The sequence below is a fragment of the Myxine glutinosa genome, chromosome 1 (genome assembly GCF_964187855.1).
Source record: "Myxine glutinosa chromosome 1, kmMyxGlut1.1, whole genome shotgun sequence".
NCBI classification, from domain to species: domain Eukaryota; kingdom Metazoa; phylum Chordata; class Myxini; order Myxiniformes; family Myxinidae; genus Myxine; species Myxine glutinosa.
In genome coordinates this window covers 406,419,414-406,439,965 of record NC_136261.1, presented here as the reverse complement: position 1 = coordinate 406,439,965, position 20,552 = coordinate 406,419,414, and the positions used below count along the sequence as shown (strand labels likewise).

Genomic DNA, 20,552 nt, shown 5'->3' with positions numbered 1-20,552 from the left:
GGGACAGGCCCAACCGGTTTCCGTCGATTCAGGTGGGGGTCCAAATGATCTCCCCTGTTCCTTTGATGTGGCTCGGAAAATTAGACTTGTTCCCAAATTTAACGATGAGGAGCTGGAAACGTTTTTTCTGTCTTTTGAAAAGATAGCCAAACGTCTTCAGTGGCCAGTACAATACTGGACCCTGCTACTACAAAGTGTGTTCGCAGGGAAAGCCCAGGAAGTGTATTCAGCTCTGTCGGAAGATCAGTCGGAAAATTATGAGGCTGTTAAAAGGGTTGTGTTGTCAGCCTATGAGCTAGTTCCGGAAGCATACAGGCAGAAGTTCCGAACCTTAACAAGACAGGCTGGGCAGACATTTCTTGAATTTGCGAGGGAGAAGGAAATGAGTTTTGATCAGTGGTATCGTTCTCTACAAGTGGATCGGACCTATGGTAATCTAAGGGAGGTTATCTTGATGGAAGAGTTTAGGAACAGTATCCCCTTGGACATTAGGACACACCTTACGGATCATACGGTTGGTGAGTTGAAAAGAGCTGCTGTTGGTGCAGATGATTATGAACTTGGGGAGTGGACAGACCATAGGGGTCCATTGGTGCGGTCATCTCCGGGTAGACAGTTTGAGTGGTCGAATTGGGTATCTCGCAGGGGAACGACCCCAATGTGTTATTACTGTGAACAGAAGGGACATCTGAAGTCTAATTGTTGGAAATTGCAAAGGTAGGAGAAGCAGGGAGACTCCGCTAGACCTATCGCCTTGGTTAAAATCAAAGTGGACACCCCCAATGATTGTGCCTTGTCAGTTAAGGCTGAGGATACTGCTGACCTTACGAGCTATGTGCTGTACTGTTATCAACCCTTTGTGTCAAGGGGCCAAGTGTCCTGGGACGGGGAAGCTAAATCGGTAGTTATTCTGAGGGATACTGGGGCAGCTCAGTCGTTGATGTTGTCGAATGTCTTACCATTGACTTTGAGTAGTTCGGTGAAAGCGACTGCATTAATCCAGGGCCTTGCAAGTAGTTATGTCCCGGTCCCCTTGCATAGGGTGAAGTTGAAGTCTGATTTGGTCACAGGATGAGTGATGGTAGGGATAGTCCCCACTCTCCCTATAGAGGGTGTTAGTTTCCTATTGGGAAATTATTTGGCTGGGGATAGGGTTTGTGTTTCCCCAGTAGTTTCAATACATCCTATAGTTTACCAGGAAACTGAGGATTTGCAAGAGGAGTTCCCCGGGATTTTCCCTGCTTGTGTAGTGACGAGATCCTAAATGCAGGAAGAGAAGCAGGCTAAGACCCAAGCGATTTCCGATTTTCCTGTCCCCACCAATAAGCGAGAATTGCTTCGGTATCTCGGTATGTCCGGGTTCTACGGGAAATTTTGTGTGAATTACAGCTCGCTCGTGGTACTCCGAACCAACTTGTTGAAGAAAAATGCAAAATTTATGTGGTCTGAATCCTGTCAAAATGCTTTTGACAAATTGAAAGCTTTTTTTTTTTTTTTTTTTTTTTTTGTATGCAAGATCGAGGCTCGTGAAAGAGCGAACATTCATCACACAGAAAGACAAACCGACACATAAAACATATAACATCGGGAGCAGTAGACAAGATGGGGAGAGAGGGGGAAGGACACAAACACAACATTTGAGAGCAGGGACCGAGAGACGTGGAGACATCGAGAGATCTGAGAGAGGGCGAGGGCTTTGGGGTGGGGGGCATGGGAAGGGGGGGGGGGTGGGAGAGGTATAAAACATATGGACACTGCCAGGACTTCCAGGAAAGAAGTTGGAATTTCAAACAAGGTGGATCTGGGGTGAATTAGCGGGGGTAGAAAAGATCAAGGTTTTGGATGGGGGAAGATAAGAGATGGTGGTGAACAGCTCTTTTAAAGACCTGGAGGGAGGAGTGGGATTGATGGGAGTGAGGGAGTTTGTTCCAGAGGCGGGAGAAAAGGGGAATGAAAGGGTGAAGGTGAGCAGAGAGCCGAGATTTCGGCAGTTTAACCATCAGAGGGTTGCTGGCAGATCTTGTGCGACCTGTAGGAATATTTGGGGGACAGAGCACAGAGAGAGCTGGGGGTGCAAGGCCGGAGAGGAGTCGGTAGAAGACAGAAAGACCACCTACCTGCCTGCGGTGAGTGAGTGTAAGGCCCTCAGAGATAGCTTCATCGCGGGAGATTCCAATAATTCTGAAAGCTTTGGTTTCAACAGCGTGAAGCCGAGTGAGGCAGGAGCACCGGCCCATAGGGGAGAACAGTATTCCATTGAGCTGCGGATGAAAGCCTTGTATGTGGTGAGGAGCTCAGGTGTGCCGAGGAAGGACTTCGCACGACGGAGGATGCCCAGTCGGCGACTGGCTTTGGAGGCCAGCTTGGAAATGTGGTTTTCCCAAGAAAGATCCTATTCTGGCCAATGAACCAGTATTGGCCGCTCCCCATTTTGGTAAGACGTTCAAATTAGCTATAGATGCAAGCGATGTTGGTGTGGGAGCTGTGCTCTTTCAGGATGATGCGTCGGTATTGAAAAGCCAGTTAGTTACTTCTCCAAAAAGCTGAACAAACATCAAAAGGCTTACTCTACTATCAAGAAAGAGGCCTTGAGTCTGATTTTGGCTCTACAGCATTTTGAAATGTATTGTTATGAATTTGTGGTATTGTGGTATATTGTTATAAATTTGGCGTTAAATATTTCAAAGGACTGAGGCAAAAAAAAATTTTTTTTGTTGATTGGAGTGGGAAACGGCGCAAACGGTGCGTCGCTAAATTTAAATCGATTCATGAGGTACAATACACATGGGGAAACGACTTCCTCTCGACGTACATATGGAGGAAAGGATAGAAGATGCGGGGAGTGTTGGAAGTGAGCCGAAGAGAGAGGGGTATGAGATTAGTGGTGGAACTTCCCCCATTCCTAAGCGATCGAATGAGGAAGCATATCCGATAGCTTTCCAAGTCACGATGATGAAATTGATGAAACGAATGGAAAACAAAATGGATGCCCTGAATAAAGCAACGAAAACTGCATTTGAACAAACGAATGAAATAAAGAAAGAACAAAAGAATGGTGCCAATGGGGCACAGGAGATGCCAAGGGTGGCAGAATTTGAATCAAAACGGGGGGAATTGACAGTGGAAGAATGTGAGACCCAAGCCGATGTGCTTTGGGCACAGGAGCAGGGAATTGCAACAACGGGAATTGAATTAAAATGGGAGGAGACTGCATGTGTGGAAGTCAATGGGGAAGTTTGGGAAGGAAATTTGGACGTGAATGGGGAGTATCTACAGGTGAATGGGGAGTGTGCAAATGTAAATAGGGGAGAATGAAATTTAAACGGGGAATGTTTGTTTCATGAAGGCCTGGAAGATTATCGGGGCTGAGTGGATGCTGCAATACACCAACAGGGGGAGCAATTTGAAATTGTGCCTGCATTGGGGCCTGCTGTTGGGCCTGCCTGGGGGTCTATTGTGGGGCCTGCCTTGAATGCCGTGCTAATTCGAACTCTTGCTGCAGCTACTCCAGTTCGGATCCCCGACCTGGCCTTGAGTTGATACGGGAGGATACAGTACCGCTCACATCCTCATCGTCTGGGTCTCTCCTCTTCTGACATCTTCAGGACCCCCGGACTGTAGGTCCTCCCTTGGGACTGACCAGATTCTGAGAGGTTCCCTCAGGTCGCCCTGGTCCTTTACACGAGCAGCACCCTCCAGGCCTGGCTGCCTACTCCTTCCCTCTCGTGCTGGCCTAATTTGGTTTTTTCCCTCTCTTCTTCTTTCTTCTTCTTTCTTTGTTCCTCTTTCTTTATGTGTAGAAATAGATTTTGATTGTTATAACCTATAAATAAAGATGGTTTGATCGCATGCTTGGCTTGATGTGCTTCAGGCCGAAACACAATTATTTCAACAACAAAGAGCAGTCAGAGGTTGCAGACCCTCGCCAGGATGTGTTTGTGTGGTGTTTACTAGTTGCTGTGTTTGTGTGGTTTATTGATGATGTCGATTTTTGTTCAATCCAATATGGCTGCCGAACTACGTGACCGGTGTCATCAATTTAATTCTCCCATACAATCTTTGTGTAGATGACGCTCAATAAATTTGAACAAGATAACGCTAATCAGAGCAAGCATTCCACTTGTCAAATTATGATGTCATAATGAAGGCACTGATATCATCTGACAATGATATCATCAGTGACTGATTGACTGCCGCTTCCGGTTTCTCGATCGAGGTGGCGACTTTTAATCTCTCCAGGCATCAAAAGTTAAGTATTTTTCCATTCGTGTGTTTGTCAAATTTCCACTCGTTGTTTTATCGTCCATGCGTTATTGTTTGATTCTAGTTAGTTTTGGTTTGAATTTCCTGTAACTCGTAATTAATTAATCGTTTTTTGTTTGCTCCACGTGCACGGCCTTGTAACCTGAGGCTTCCTCCGTTCTTGTTTGTTAACTTAAGTTCATTACTTTGCTGTATTGCTTGGTTCTTAGATTTTTCCCTTCTGCCCCATACTTCCCCGAACATCTACTCTTTGTCTAACGTTTTAAATCCCCCGCCCCCCAAAAAACATTTATTTCCTTTTCTCCACGTGTGCTGCTGCCTCATCATGTGCTTCTGTCCACATGCACTGTCTCACCCCGCCCCCATTATCTCCTTGCATTCCACCTTTTGCCCTGTTCACGTGACACGTGGTTGTCCCTCTAGGCTTCCTCTCCCCGTCGGTATCTTGTGAATATAATATTGTTTTTCTTACGGTTCTGTTTAAATATTATTTAAACATGTTTTTTTTTTTTTTTTTTTTTTTTTTTTTTGTTGTATACAATATCGAGGCTCGTGAAAGAGCGAACATTAATCACATGAACACACAGAAAGACAAACCGACACATAAAACATATAACATAGGGAGCGGTAGACAAGATGGGGAGAGAGGGGGAAGGACACAAACACAACATTTGAGAGCAGGGACCGAGAGACATGGAGACATCGAGAGATCTGAGAGAGGGCGAGGGCTTTGGGGGGGGGGGCGTGGGAAGGGGGCAGTGGGAGAGGTATAAAACATATGGACACTGCCAGGACTTCCAGGAAAGAAGTTGGAATTTCAAACAAGGTGGATCTGGGGTGAATTAGCGGGGGTAGAAAAGATCAAGGTTTTGGATAGGGGAAGATAAGAGATGGTGGTGAACAGCTGTTTTAAAGACCTGGAGGGAGGAGTGGGATTGAAGGGAGTGAGGGAGTTTGTTCCAGAGGCGGGAGAAAAGAGGAATGAAAGAGTGAAGGTGAGCGGAGAGCCGAGATTTCGGCAGTTTAACCATCAGAGGGTTGCTGGCAGATCTTGTGCGACCTGTAGGAATATTTGGGGGACAGAGCACAGAGAGAGCTGGGGGTGCAAGGCCGGAGAGGAGTCGGTAGAAGACAGAAAGACCACCTACCTGCCTGCAGTGAGTGAGTGAAAGGCCCTCAGAGATAGCTTCATCGCGGGAGATTCCAATAATTCTGAAAGCTTTGGTTTCAACAGCGTGAAGCCGAGCTAGGTGTGAGGCAGGAGCACCGGCCCATAGGGGAGAACAGTATTCCATTGAGCTGCGGATGAAAGCCTTGTATGTGGTGAGGAGCTCAGGTGTGCCGAGGAAGGACTTCGCACGACGGAGGATGCCCAGTCGGCGACTGGCTTTGGAGGCCAGCTTGGAAATGTGGTTTTCCCAAGAAAGATCATGGCAGATAGTGAGACCCAAAATCTTGAGCGACAGAACTTCTTGGAGAGGATTGTTGAGAAAGTAGATGGGAGGGTTGTCCAGTCGATCTTTTCGGAGAGACATAGTAAGAGTTTCCCCTGCAACCTGCATGTTTAAACTTTCCCCTGCAATGTTTTGTTCAGTGGTATATTACAACACACTGTTTTTCTTCCGATTTAAAAGGCTTTTTTCAATTTCCTCTTCAACGCATTCCACTTCAAAAAAAATATCAATCTCTCACAAATACGTAAAACATATTTTTACGTTTTTCCTTCTGGTTACCTCCACCACCAAAGGTGGATGGAGGTTATGTTTTCACCGCTGTCTGTCTGCTTGTTTGTCCATTTGTTTGTGAACAAAATATCTCAAAAAGTTGTGGACAGATTTGGACTAAACTTGGTGGAAAGATTGGGTGTCTAACAAGGACGATTCCATTTTGGTGAAGATCTGAAAATGGATTCGGATATGAGAATTATTTAATTTTTAAGTGATTCTTCACCATTGGGCGATAGGGCCAAAAACGATACATAGCAGGATATCTCAAAAAGTTGTGGACGGATTTAGATTAAACTTGTTAGACAGGTTGTGTGTGTGACAAGGAAGAATCGATCCAATTTTGGTGAAGATTCCGGATCCGAATCCAGCTAGTAGAATTTTTGAAGTGATTCTTCACCAATGAGTGATATGGCCAACCAGGCAGAGGTATGCTCTTCACTGAGTGCCATTCTAGTTTTCTCTGCAACCGTTGGTCCGATTGACGGGAAATTTTCACCATAGGTGCACCTCCACTTGTATAATTTTTAAATTATAATTATGACGTAATCGGTTACGTGGTATAGGCGCCATCTTGGAAAAACCGAAAATCTTTGCACCTCGATATCTCAAAGTGCTGCATAGAAAAATAAGACTGAAACAAAGCCATACAATCAAGATGAAAGTCTAACAGCGGCATAGCCGGGCTTGTAAAATATGATAAACCACAAACATAGATGATTAGCTTTTTAAACAGTCGCTAATGCTGTTTATAACATTAAACAAAGAAATTTGGAGGAATCCCGACATCCGTGAGGTAAGTTTTACTTGCAGAACTGAGGGAAGATCTACTGTAGTATAGATTATACCCCCACATGGGTTGGGTTAATAACATGCTATCTAAACCCAAGGCGAATTCCTTACTTCCGCTGTTGTTAGTACCATACACCGCTTATCATCGATTCATGAACCATACACCATTTCAATCCACTAACTTTGTATTCGCGACATTGGGATTAATGTGTTATGGTTATATTTACTATATTATTAATACTAGCAACGGTACCCGCCCTATGGGCGTGGCTTCAATGGGGAAGCCCAAATGAAAAGGCAAAATATCAGAAATCGAAGGCTTTTTTTATTTTAAACGATTAATATAAACATCCATTGAATCATATCACATGCAAATGATCAAAATCTAAACAGTACATGGCGCCAATTTTGAAAAAAGATTGAATTCTGCAAAACGGAAGCGGCCGCTACACGTCTTTCTCAGTCGCACGTTTATATCGGAAGAGTTCGTCAGGAGTCGATCTACTCTCTCCTGGTACATAGAATAAACAATATTTGTAGAATTTCAACAAAAGCCACATCACTGTTCATATCGGTAAATATTATTCCATCGTGTTTGGAAAAACTGGAAAATTGGAAAAATTGGAAAAATTGGAAAAACAATATAGCCTATTTTACTCCCAGGGGTCCCAGGAATACCCACCCAAAATATTGTTGCGATCGGTTGAGCCGTTTTTGTGGTACCTTCGAACGGACAGACGGACATTTGGTGAATTATACTAAGATTATTACTCTTACGAAAATGATACTACTGAAACGATACACTACTGCATTAAGAAACCTGGGCTTAATTTGTCTGAAGTGGTCCGAAAGGAAGGCATATAAAGCCTAAGGCCTATACATACTGTTTTGTTGGAAGGGACGTAACGCCCGATGCTTTTTATATTTGATGGTCATTTTAACAATCGGTTTGTTTGCGTTTCACACTGAATGAAAAACGTAAAGGTAGAGCATGGAGATTGTGATATATGACAGGTGCGACGATATGTTCGGCCTGAACAAAATTGGAATCAAAATGGCGGTGTGTGGAGAGTCAGCCGCCGTACCGCCGTAATGACATCAGACGTAATCACATCACCCTGTCATGTGACCAGATCCTCAGCTCTGATTGGTATACGTTTGAGGGGACATACATACTGTTGTGAATTTGGGTAGAGTGATATATAGAGCCAGGTAGATCTGAATAGGTATCATGCTTCGTCTGTCACGATAGGGAATCTACCTTGTAATAAGCTCTGTGTGTAGCCCGGATGTCGTTCATAAGTCGTATTTGTGTCCCCGCCGTGAGGTGGGCGGGGCATGCTAATTAGTACAGGGATTATGGGTAATCCTTTGTTTGTCGTTCCCCCTGTCGCCAAACCTGTGTCCATTATGGCAAAGCATTCACATAGACATCAGATAGATCCCTTGGAGCACAACAGTAATTAGTTCCCCTCCCTCACAACAATGACCTTGGAAGAAAACAGACAGGAAGCCAGATCGGGGCACCACTACATGGGCTGCAGCCAGCCACACCACGAGCTGGCCGAGCAACGAGCCTCGTGGCAGGCTATAGCCACACCCAGGAGGACTGTGATTGGTCTGTGGAAGGGACAGAGAAATGCCCCATGATTGGAGGGAAGGGAAGGACTTGTGGTTGGCCACTAGGGTGGCGTGACATGGTGGGTTTTGAAGCACTCGGCCAATGGTAGGAAGCCAGCGGAGTGGGAAGATTCTGGAAGGGGAGGGTCGCCATGCTGGTTGGAGGGGAGAAAGAACTGACGTCACAGGGCGAGTGTTAAAACTGCTGACTCACCAGCGTTTCGCCCTCTTCCCTCCTCCCGCACTCTTCCCTGGCCCTTTCCATTCCTGTCTCTCTCTGTGCTTCCCTGAAGTTCTCTTCATGCCTCGTGTTGGAGATCAGCTTCATGTTGGAGATCGGCTTCGTGTGGAGATCGCTAGCCCTGCGTTGGACCTTTGGTGCTTTTGGTTTGTCGTGGTGCTCGGTGCTTTTTGGTGCTTTCAGTGCTGCGAGCGGACGGGACCTCAGGTGTAACTGACGAGGAGCTTACAGCGAGGCACTTGGTGAGGCCTGACGGCGCGCGAACAGGCGCACATCGAGGCCTGTTTCCCGCCGACATCGAAGCTGCGGCTGGCTTGCGCGCTTGGAGCCGATGATGCCTTGACTGCAGACTACAAACAGTAAAGACGCACCACATTTCACAAATACATGCCATAACGTTTTATTTTCCTTAATTCATTTCCCTTTGTCTCGTATCCAAAGTGTGAGTGGGGACGTCCCGATTAGGACATTTTATTACCGGCGCGTATTTTCCTGTCCCGCGATTCCTTGTAAATAAATCCTTGTATTATTTTCTGTATATACTTGAACGCAGTTTTCCGTGTGATTTATTTAATTTGCAGCGGCATTGGAGATGCCCCGAGAACAGGTAAGACTGCAGGGGATCTTGCGCCGCCCCTCCACCCCGCGCAAAAATTTGTATAGCTTTCTGTCTTTGAGTCCTCCATTGAGTTTTCGCCTCGAGAGCTAAGGCCTTCGTGATCGGCTTCCGTGACCGCCTGATTTTCATCAAAGGCGGCCACACGACAATACATACATACATACATACATACATACATACATAAAGACGGACAAACACTGTTCTAGACGGCTTTACCCTATGGGTTACTCCGTAAAGATGCGACATGGGTCATTCTAAATAACTCTCCAATTGGGATAACATATGTTAATGACGATGTCATTGGTGCCTCCAATATGACTTTAAAAAAACAGCGGTAAAAAAAAACAAAAAACACATGGACACTGCTCGGACTTCCAGGAAAGAAGTCGTTATTTCAAAAAAGTGGATCTGGGGTGAATTAACGGGGGTAGAAAAGATCAAGGTTTTGGATGGGGGAAGATAAGAGATGGTGGTGAACAGCTGTTTTAAAGACCTGGAGGGAGGAGTGGGATTGAAGAGAGTGAGGAAGTTTGTTCCAGAGGTGGGAGAAAAGAGGAATGAAGCAGTGAAGGTGAATAGAGAGTCTTGATTTTGGCAGTTTAACCATTAGATGGTTGCTGGCAGATATTGTGCGACCTGTAGGAATATTTGGGGGACAGAGCACAGACAGAGCTGGGGGAGCAAGGCCGGAGAGGAGTCGGTAGAAGACAGAAAGACCACCAACCTGCCTGCGGTGAGTGACTGAAAGGCCCACAGAGTTAGCTTAATCGCGGGAGATTCCAATGATACTGAATTCTCTTGTGAAACTTGCAAGAATCGAAGATTTTTTAAGTACACTACAAGACCAAAAGTATGCGGACACTTCTTCTAATTCGTGCATTCAGCTGTTTCAGCCACACCGATTGCTGACAGGGATATATAATCAAGCACACAGCCATGCAATCTCCAAAGACAAACATTGGCAGTAGAATGGGCTGTACTGAAGAGCTCAGTGACTTTCAACGTGACACCATCATTGGATGCCACCTTTACCAACAAGTCAGTTCATCAATTTCTGCCCTGCTAGAGCTGCCCCGGTCAACTGTAAGTGTTGTTATTGTGAAGTGGAAACGTCGAGGAGCACCAACAGCTGAGCCACAAAGTGGTAGGCCACACAGGCTCACAGAACGGGACCGCCAAATGCTGAAGTGTGTAGCACATAAAAATCGTCTGTCCTTGGTTGCCACACTCACTACCGAGTTCCAAACTGCCTCTGGAGGCAACGTCAGCACAACAACTGTTCATCGGGAGCTTTGTGAAATGGGTTTCCATGGCCGGACAGCCGCGCACAAGCCTAAGATCACCATGCGCAATGCCAAGCGTCAGTTGGAGTGGCGTAAAGCTCGCCGCCATTGGACTCTGAAACAGTGGAAATGCATTCTCTGGAGGGATGAATCACGTTTGGGGGTGTTTTTCATGGTTCGGGTCGGGCCCCTTGGTTTCAGTGAACGGAAATCTTAACACGACAGTGTTATGGATCTGGGACGACGGCGCTCCCCTTGCCAAGGGGGGTTAACCCCTTGTCCTTTATACTGGCCATCACTGATCCTGAGGGTATGACGTCACGCCCGGTCAGCTCTGGGTAGGGTATTAGGCCTATCCGTCCTATGACCTAAGTACCAACGCCTTCCGGTACGCAAGGAGATTCCCCCCTGCTCGGACCACAGTGTAATTATGGATTACGCCGAGCGAAGCGAGCTGCGGAATCCGAGCCGTTTAACAAGGACTAACCCGATTCTAAACGTTGGCCGAAATCGCACCACAGGAACTCAATGGGGAAATCTCTAAAGCGACAGAATGTGAAGAAGCAAAAGGGGTAAAGAAAGAACACAGGTATTTATTACTAATTATGTACAAAACCAAAGAAACCAAGGGAGAAGGAAAGAAACGAAAGTAACTTACAGAAGAAGAAGAAGACACAGTGCAATTCTTATAACAAGCTTAACTTATACCCAGGGACAAGACACACAAAACAAACTCACGTACACAAAAGGATGGAATGGCAGGGATGGTATGGGACGGCAGAGGAGGGTCCCGGCAGATGGTAGGCGTCGAGGTCCGGCTCCAAGCTCGTGCTTCGGTCCATGCTTTTGGGGTCGAGGCAAAACCCGGCACACAGCTCCGCTCCGGGCTGGCAGCGAGGAGCCGGCAGCTCCACGTATTCGGTTTCACACCGGCAGCTTTCTCACTCGTCCTCCGCCTCCTGCGTCTCCGACGCTCCCTTAATACTCCACAGAATCTGCCTCTGGTCCAGCGCACCTCCCTCAAAAACCTCTCTCAGCTTCTCCTCAACTGGACTCTCAGCTCCTCCTCAACTGGACTCTCAGCTCCTCCTCAACTGGACTCTCAGCTCCTCCTCAACTGGATTGAGGTGGGGGCTCCGCGCGACGGGTTATATAACCACGCCCATGGAACTTTCACGAACCTCCTCGATCGTTCTCTCTCCGCCCTCTCAGGCCAATCCCCTCATTCTTGGTTGGTTGATCGGGGCTGGCTCACTCCTCCTCCTGATGACGAGGTGGGGCCACACCCTTCTTCCCCGAGTTGACCGCATGCGTAATGGAGGGCGAATGCAGTTGGCAATGGAGGTTTTTGGGCAATTGAAAGGGGATCTATCTTATTTGATTTGGTGCAGCGCAAGGTCAACTAGTGGAAAACAGAGCCTTAACTGATACACATAATAAAGAAATAACTATAGAGAGGTTCTATGATTGGCTACGTGCTTGTACATGGACTAACTAAGGTGCAACAATTAACAGCCAATTAAGGGGAAATGTACACGGGGGGTTATTAGGGATTTTAATACTTAATTTGATAAAGTGAAGGTTCTAAAAACCGCAACAACTGGACAGCAACTAAACTGGAAGCAATGTCAGCACAACAACTGTTCATCGGCAGCTTCGTGAAATGGGTTTCCATGGCCGGACCGCGCACACAAGCCTAAGATCACCATGCGCAATGCCAAGCGTCAGTTGGAGTGCGTAAAGCTCGCCGCCATTGGACTCTGAAACAGTGGAAATGCGTTCTCTGGAGGGATGAATCACGTTTGGGGGTGTTTTTCATGGTTCGGGTCGGGCCCCTTGGTTTCACTGAACGGAAATCTTAACACTACAGCATACATTGACATTCTAGACGATTGTGTGCTTCCAACTTTGTGGCAACAGTTTGGGAAAGGCCCTTTCCTGTTTCAGCATGGCAATGGCCCGGTGCACAAAGCAAAGTCCATTCAGAAATGGTTTGTCAAGATCGGTGTGGAAGAACTTGACTGGCCTGCACAGATCCGTGACTTAATCCCCATTGAACACCTTTGGGATTAATTGGAACGCCGACTGCGCGCCAGGCCTAATCGCCCAACATCAGTTCCCGACTCACTAAGGCTCTTGTGTCTGAATGTAAGCAAATCCCCACAGCATTGTTCCAACATCTCGTGGAAAACCTTCCCAGAAGAGTGGAGGCTGTTATCGCAGAAAAGGGGGGGGATCAACTCCATATTAATGCCCATGATTTTGGAATGAGATGTGTGATGTTCGGGTGTCCACGTACTTTTGGTCATGCAGTGTATATTGGTTGGTTTTGTGCGTTTTTCTGTCTTTGTTTGTTTGTCTCTATGTCAGTCGCCTACATGTCACAATTTTCAACCGATCTTCACGAAACTTCACTAAATGGTAGAGTTGGTCATAAGCAAGAAGCCTATTGCTTGTGGGGTAAAAAGGTCAATAGGTCAAAGGTCACAAGCGTTGTCGATTTTCTAAAATCCTCAATTTTGTTCTCATTGACCTGAAATTTTAAGAGGATTTGCATATCTGGTCACTGAATTCAACCACCAATTCTTTTTGAGGCCATCACAGACCAACAACTTATTTTGTGGACTTTGCAAGTATCGTGCTATGCACGACATATTTCTTGTTAAGGTTGTTTGTTAGGGCTGGCAAGATGGCCTGAAGGTATCCACAGGTGCCTCCAAGCTGTCAAGCCTGGGTTCGAATCCCGGCCCAGCTATAAACTGTCTAAAACTATAAACGATAAACAGCTATAAACTGCCCATCTATAAACTTTATACTTTAAGTCATGGAATCCATCATTGCTTTGGATATCAAATCCTTCCTCTTCTCCAATGGCTTGATCTCTGATCATCAATTTGGATTCAGACCAGGTCATTCTAATCTGGACATGTTGCTTCTGCTGTCTCAACAATGGATGGAGGTCGTCAATGCCATACAGGAAATCAGAGTTGTCTCCCTTGACATATCACGTGCCTTCAATATGGTTTGGCACCCAGCTCTGCTCACCAAACTCTCCTCCTATGGTATCCATGGAAATCTCCACGCATGGCTTGCGGACTTCCTCTCTGGTCGCAGTCAACATGTGGCCCTGAATGGATTTCTCTCATCTCCCCTTCCTGTTCAGGCTGGAGTTCCCCAAGGCAGTGTTCTGGGCCCTGTGCTATTTCTGGTCTTCATCAATGATCTCTCCGACTTTCTGGAAAATCCTCTCTATCTCTTTGCTTGTGACTCCACGCTCTGCCACTCCATTCCTCATCCCTCAGATCGGCAGTCTGCAGCCTCCTCACTCTCTGCAGACCTAGACAAAATCATAGACTGGTCAAACAAGTGGAACATGTCTTTCAATCCTGACAAATCTCACACTCTTACTATGTCTCTCCAAAAAGACCGACTGGACAACCCTCCCATCTACTTTCTGAATAATCCTCTCCAAGAAGTTCTGTCGCTCAAACTTTTGGGTCTCACTATCTGCCATGATCTTTCCTGGGAAAACCACATTTCCAAGCTGGCCTCCAAAGCCAGTCGCCGACTGGGCATCCTCCGTCATGCGAAGTCCTTCCTTGGCACACCTGAGCTCCTCACCACATACAAGGCTTTCATCCGCAGATCAATGAAATACTGTTCCCCCCTCTGGGCCGGTGCTCCTGCCTCACACATAGCTCGGCTTCACGCTGTTGAAACCAAAGCTTTCAGAATCATTGGAATCTCCTGCGATGAAGCTAACTCCGAGGGCCTTTCACTCACTCACCGCAACCAGGGTGGTGGTTTTTCTGTCTTCTACCGACTCCTCTCCGGCCTTGCTCCCCCAGCTCTCTCTGTGCTCTGTCCCCCAAATATTCCTACAGGTCGCACAAGATCTGCCCAGCAACCATCTTATGGTTAAACTGCCAAAATCTAGGCTATCTGCTCACCTTCACTCTTTCATTGCCCTTTTCTCCCACCTCTGGGACAAACTCCCCAACTCCCTTCAATCCCACTCCTCTCTCCAGGTCTTTAAAACAGCTGTTCACCTCCATCTCTTATCTTCCCCCATCCAAAACCTTGATCTTTTCTACCCCCGCTAATTCACCCCAGATACACTTTTTTGAAATTCCAACTTCTTTCCTGGAAGTCCTGGCAGTGTCCATATGTTTTATACCTCTCCCACCTCCCCCCAAGCCCTCTCCCTCCCACATTTCTCTCGATGTCCCTGCTCTCAAATGTTGTGTTTGTGTCCTTCCCCCTCTCTCCCCATCTTGTCTACCGCTCCCCTTATTTTGTGTTTTATGTGTCGGTGTGTCGGTTTGACTTTTTGTGTGATTAATGTTAGCTCTTTCACGAGCCTCGATCTTGTATACAAAAAAAAAAAAAATCCTGGTGGTGCACAGGCATGTTCATCAAAGTGCGTATATCGTCCTTCGGGTGGAGGTTAAACTGACGTCTCGCCTGCCTGCAACAGCGGCAATCTCCTGCCCTCAGCCAATGATGCCACCCCAAAGAGGAAGAAGAAGATTTAGCCCCCATGCATGTGTCAGCCCACCCTGGGCCTGGGGGCTTATATATTTTAGATCCTGTTTATCCACAGCCTCTATTCAAAAATAGGGTAGAACCAGGGAACCACTGGTAGGTGTAGTTTAGTGGGAAGAAAGGGGTCTCGTGCACCCCCCGGAAATCAACTTCTAATCGACGTCTCTAGATCAGAAAAAATGCGTAGAAAACGATGAGCTATGTTAACAAATTTTTAAAATGTCCCACGTATCATTTTTATGCAAATTAGTGCCGTCATTACTGAAAAATCTATTTTTCACTATAACTCAGCCATTACTGCAGATAACTGAACAAATAAGGTGTCTAGACCCATGTTTTGAGGGTCAAAGATTGTAATAAAACTATTCATGAAGGGAGCACATGTGTCCGTGGCATAATAGTATGCAAATTAGTGCCGCCATTACCGAAAAATCGTTTTTTTTTGCCATATCTCGACCAATATTGCACATAACTGCACAAGTAAGGTGTCTAGACCCATGTTTTAAGGGTCAATGAGCATTAAAGGACCATTCCTGAAGTAACTATGTGTGTGTCCTTGGGATGTAAACATGTAAATTCGAAAGTGCCGGCATTACCAAAAATTTGATTTTTCGCTGTATCTTAGCCAATATTGTAGATAAGTTAAGAGGGGTTTTTCAGGGCAATGATTTCACAAATGGTGTTATTTTTGCGATCACAGGTCCACTATCAGATCAATCAATCATCGTCGCTTTCAATGAAATCTTCAAAGTCAAACTCGTCCTCTTCTTCCTCCTCCTCCTCCTCTTCTTCACGATCTTCAGTGTCCAGAAGATCAACCAGCGAGGTTGGAAGGACATGACCGCAGGACCACACCGGTTCCAACACGCCTTCGTCAGTCCTCATCCATCCCTGCCCCTTATCGTAGGGTTTTGGCTTTTCTACAATGGGTTCGTCAGCTCGCTTGTACGAGGCAACGTGGTGGTTCACACGCTGGATGTGTGGCTTCAGAGCAGATTGGCAGGGAGGAAGGCGAGCCAGGTCGACCTTAGACTTGGAAGTGAGTTTCTTGTCCTCCCCCACCATTTTGCGCAGCAGCTTGGTACGGATGATGTCCACCGAAGACTCTCGACTCTGTCCGTACATCAGGCAGGTGAACTGTTCCAACTGCTTCAGCACCTGTGGCTTGATGTTCCAGTCATCACCGAGTTGCCTGAAGGCCTTGTGAAACCTGGGGTTCTTCTCCAGCTTTTTCAGGGGCCCCACCTTCTCCTAGCCTTTGAAGGAACTGGTGCAGTCCTCTCCACTGAATACATAGAACCCAAGAAGAGTGCCGCAGTAGTCTTCTCCCAGGGATTCTGCGAGCTCAGAGAGGTTGAGTAGTTGTCGATGTTTCCCTGACCCCGTATCCAGGTATACAGTCAGCTTGATGGCGTGAGCGTGGTAGAGAAGAATCACAAAGATATCTGTGTCAGGGGTTCTGACCACAGCGTTCTTGTATCCGTGGGCGGCGGCGTGATGGAGGTACAGTACCACCCTAGTATCAGTCTCTTCCTGGTTGATGTAGATTGTGGGGAGCTCACGCACCTCGACCTGAAACACAAAGAGGCATTGGACTTTGAAAATTGAGGTAGAAAGCTGTACACGAGCCAGAATGAAATTGCATCAACTTTGCCGTGATCGACCTTCGTGAATGAGACATGGTTCTTGATTGGGTCATTCTCTAGTCGTTTCAGTAGTTTCTCAGAGCGATAGTTCGAGTTCTCGTACCCATTCCATTTCAGTTCTTCAACATAGAGCAAGCGCAAGGAAGATAGCCGTAGGATCTCATTCTGCTGGACAACATGAGTTTGAATGTGCTCCAGTACCGAGACGAGTGCCTTGTTGTGGGCGGCTGACATGCGAGCATGCTCGGTATTAATTGCTCTTTCGGCTCTACGAATCCCACGCTCGTAGTTAGCGAACGCTGTGCGGAAAGCTCTCAAGCATGATGGATGGTGTTTGGCCTCGACAGCAAAGAGGTCTTTGTTTTTCACCCGTCGATGAATTCGAACGAGACCCATTTTCTCGGCCCATGATTCGATTGCTCCCATGCATTTTCTTTGTTCTTCCAAGATGAGAAGACTTCCACTTGCTCAGTTTTGCGATCACCATCTTTGATCTCTACTTTGTCACAGAAAATGCACTCTGGTGGGGAGATGGGTCCAGCGGAACCCGCTGAAGACAATTTACGAAGGGAGTGATGCCATTGCGAGGTTGATGCTTCTGGTTCTGTATCACCTCCCAGACGATTGAGGTTGCCAGTAAAGTACTGATAACACTGACGGTGATACCCAACACTTTCCAGGTCATCGGGGAGAGTTGTAGGAATCTGGTCGCACACTGATTGCATACGATATGGGGACTCATGTGATTGATGGAGACGTTGGTCCCGGATCTTATGAAGTTGCTGTAGTTTTTCACTTGCAGTTCCTTTGATTTTACTGAGGGGTGTAAAACTATCATGATCAGATGTGGATAGCACATGAAGGATGCATGTAGGCGGGGAGTGTTTGGGGGCTGCAGGATCTGCGCTCTGGTTACGTTTTCTTTTGGGCATGATGGCTTAATGTCCACTTCTATCACCACTGCTTATCTGGAATGGGAAAGAGAATGGGAAAGAGAAGTTACATTGGTGAAAGTATTGCCCTAAAAAAAACATTGAAAAAACCCTCTGTCAACGTATCTGCAATATTGACTGAGATACAGCTAAAAATCAAATTTTCGGTAATGTCGACACTTTAGAATTTACATATTTACATGCCAAGGACATGCATAGTTACTTCAGGAATGGTCTTTTAATGATCCTTGACCCTCAAAACATGGGTATAGACACCTTATTTGTTCAGTTATCTGCAGTAATGGCCGAGATATGGCAAAAAAATGATTTTTGGGTAATGGCGGCACTAATTTGCATAGAAATGATACGTGGGACATTTTTTCAATTTGTTAACATAGCTCATCGTTTTCTACGCATTTTTTCTGATCTAGAGACGTCGATTAGAAGTTGATTTCCGGGGGGTGCACGACACCCCTTTCTTCCCACTAAACTAGTGTGGATGACCCACAAAACATGCAACGGAGAAGAAAGTAAATAACTATTTTTTGGGGGAAAATTTTCTTTCTGCTTTGAACAAACTTTAGTACATCACGGGTGACGAAGGTTGTGGTCAAGTTTCATCGAAATTGTGCGTGACGATCCTATACCTCACCTACACCACGCGATCCTATACCTCACCTGCACAATTTGATCCAGGTGGGATAAAAATCACTGGATGCATTTCTTTCATATTCAGCACAAGTCTGCAATAATATCTGGACATGAGGCACATTAATTATTTTGGCATCAATGTTGAATTGTGGCAAATTTTCTGGAAATCCTTATTTATTTACATACACTTTCCCATCTCCATTTCCAACAAACAATTTTGAATTATTTATTTTAATACATTTTACAACCTCCACTTCTTCCCATCTTTTGAATGCGGTGGAAGGCTGTGGGGTGTCATCACATTGGCTGAGGGTGCGCATGTGCTGCTGATGCAGTGCCCTCTGCTGGTTAGGGTAGGTATTTGTCATTTGTACAGGGTGCAGGCAATGGCTCGCCCACTCTTCGCGAAATTGGCTTAAAATACCGTGATACTGTTTAAAATACCTTTAATCCGTGTAGTTGTACTGCTATATTCTACCAGGTGAGCGCCCAGGGGTATTGCCCATATTTTCTTCTTGCGCCGTGAACAAACCTCCGTAAAGCCACTTCGGACCGATTTTGTAATTCCGTGACCAAACTTTGGTACATCACGGGTGATGAAGGTTGTGGTCAAGTTTCATCGAAATCGTGTTTGTAGTTTCGGAGAAGAAAGCAAATACCTATTTTAGGGGGTCAACCCCTCCTCTCTCCCCCCCATCCCCTCTCCCCACACACATCCCCTTAACCCCTGATTTTTTTTTGTATGGCGTGAACAGAAGTTGATGCATCACAGGTGGTGAAGGTTGGGGTCAAGTTTCATTAATATTGTGTGTTTAGTTTCAGAGAAAAGAGCGAATACCGACTTTGGGGGGCAACCCTCCCTGTGCACCCCCTAAAGGGCCCGAATTTTCTTAATGCCGTGAGCAAACTTTGGTACGACACGGTTGTTGAAGGTTGTGGTAAAGTTTCATCGAAATTGTATTTGTAGTTTCAGAGAAGAAAGCAAATATCTATTTTGGGGGGTCAAACCTGGACCCACTTCGACTCCCCGTAAAACCCCAAAGGGGGCAGATTTTTTAATGCCCATCACGGGTGATGAGGGTTGTGGTCAAGTTTCATCGAAATAGTGTGTGTAGTTTCTGAGAAGATAGCAAATACCTATTTTGGGGGGCAACCCTCTTTCCCCCATGGACCGCCTTCGAACCAGATTTTTTTAATTGCCGGAAACAGACGTTGGCACACCACGGGTGATGAACGGAATGTTGTGGTCAAGTTTCATTGGAATTATATGTGTAGTTTCTGAGAAGAAGGCAAATACCTATTTTGGAGGGGAGGGGGTGGGGCAACCCCCCAGTAGACCCCCTTAGGGCCCGAATTTTTGATGCCATGAACAAACATCGTTACAACCTGGGTGATGAAGGTTGTGGTCAAGTTTCATCGAAATTATGTGTGTTGTTTCAGAAAAGAAAGCAAATACCTATTTTGGAGGGTCAAATCCAGACCCACTTTGACCCCCCATCGACCTCCTTAGACTTCGATTTTTTTTAATGCCGTGAACAAACTTTGGTACATCACGGGTGATGAAGGTTGTGGTCAAGTTTCATCAAAATTGTGTTTGTGGTTTCAGAGAAGAAAGCAAATATCGATTTTGGGGGTCAAACCTGGATCCCTGATTTTTTGACCACCTTGCTCTCCAATATATATATATATATGTATATATATTTTTTTATGCAGTGAACAAACTTGAGTTGCAACATACCAACGATCATTTGTGCCAAGTTTGGTCACAATCCCATCAGCAGTTTCGGAGAAGAAGTTGCAAGTGTTTACAGACTGATGGACTGAGAGGTGCCATCGCAGAAGCTCGCCGGAAATAAGTTCCACGTGAGCTAAGAATCGGGCTCTAATGGTGTCTACTGGGGGGTTGCCCCCCAAAATAAGTATTTTTTACTTGCAAAATCGAAGATTTTTCAAATATATTGGTCGGTTGCGTTTGTTATTCTGTTTGTTTGTCACTCACATACAGGTCACAATTCTAAAGCGATCGTCATGAAACTTCACCAAGTTGTCGAGGTCGTCACAATTGAGAAGCCCATTGATTTTGAGGTCAAAAGTCATCTGGAGGTCGAATTTCTAAAATCGCCATTTTTTATCTGATTGACTTGAATATTGAACAACATTTGTATATTGAATTACTAAATTGGGAAAACAACTATTTTTGAGGTCAAAAGGTCAAAGGTCAACTCAAAGTCAAACT

The 20,552-nt window shown here is 45.9% G+C and overlaps 1 protein-coding gene across 2 annotated transcripts in view; it reads left to right on the top strand.

Moving 5' to 3' along the window:
* Positions 1 to 4,100, top strand: part of LOC137417230 (vimentin-like) — a 95,619-nt gene extending 91,519 nt beyond the window's left edge. Inside the window, exon 10 of one of the 2 annotated variants that reach the window (XM_078770474.1) lies at positions 3,503 to 4,100. In XM_078770474.1, coding sequence (XP_078626600.1) covers positions 3,503 to 3,535 — 33 coding nt within the window. In that variant the 3' untranslated portion in view covers positions 3,536 to 4,100. The remainder of the gene's footprint in view (positions 1 to 3,502) is intronic. The other variant, XM_078770473.1, reaches the window with a different exon arrangement.
* Positions 4,101 to 20,552: the final 16,452 nt, after the last annotated feature.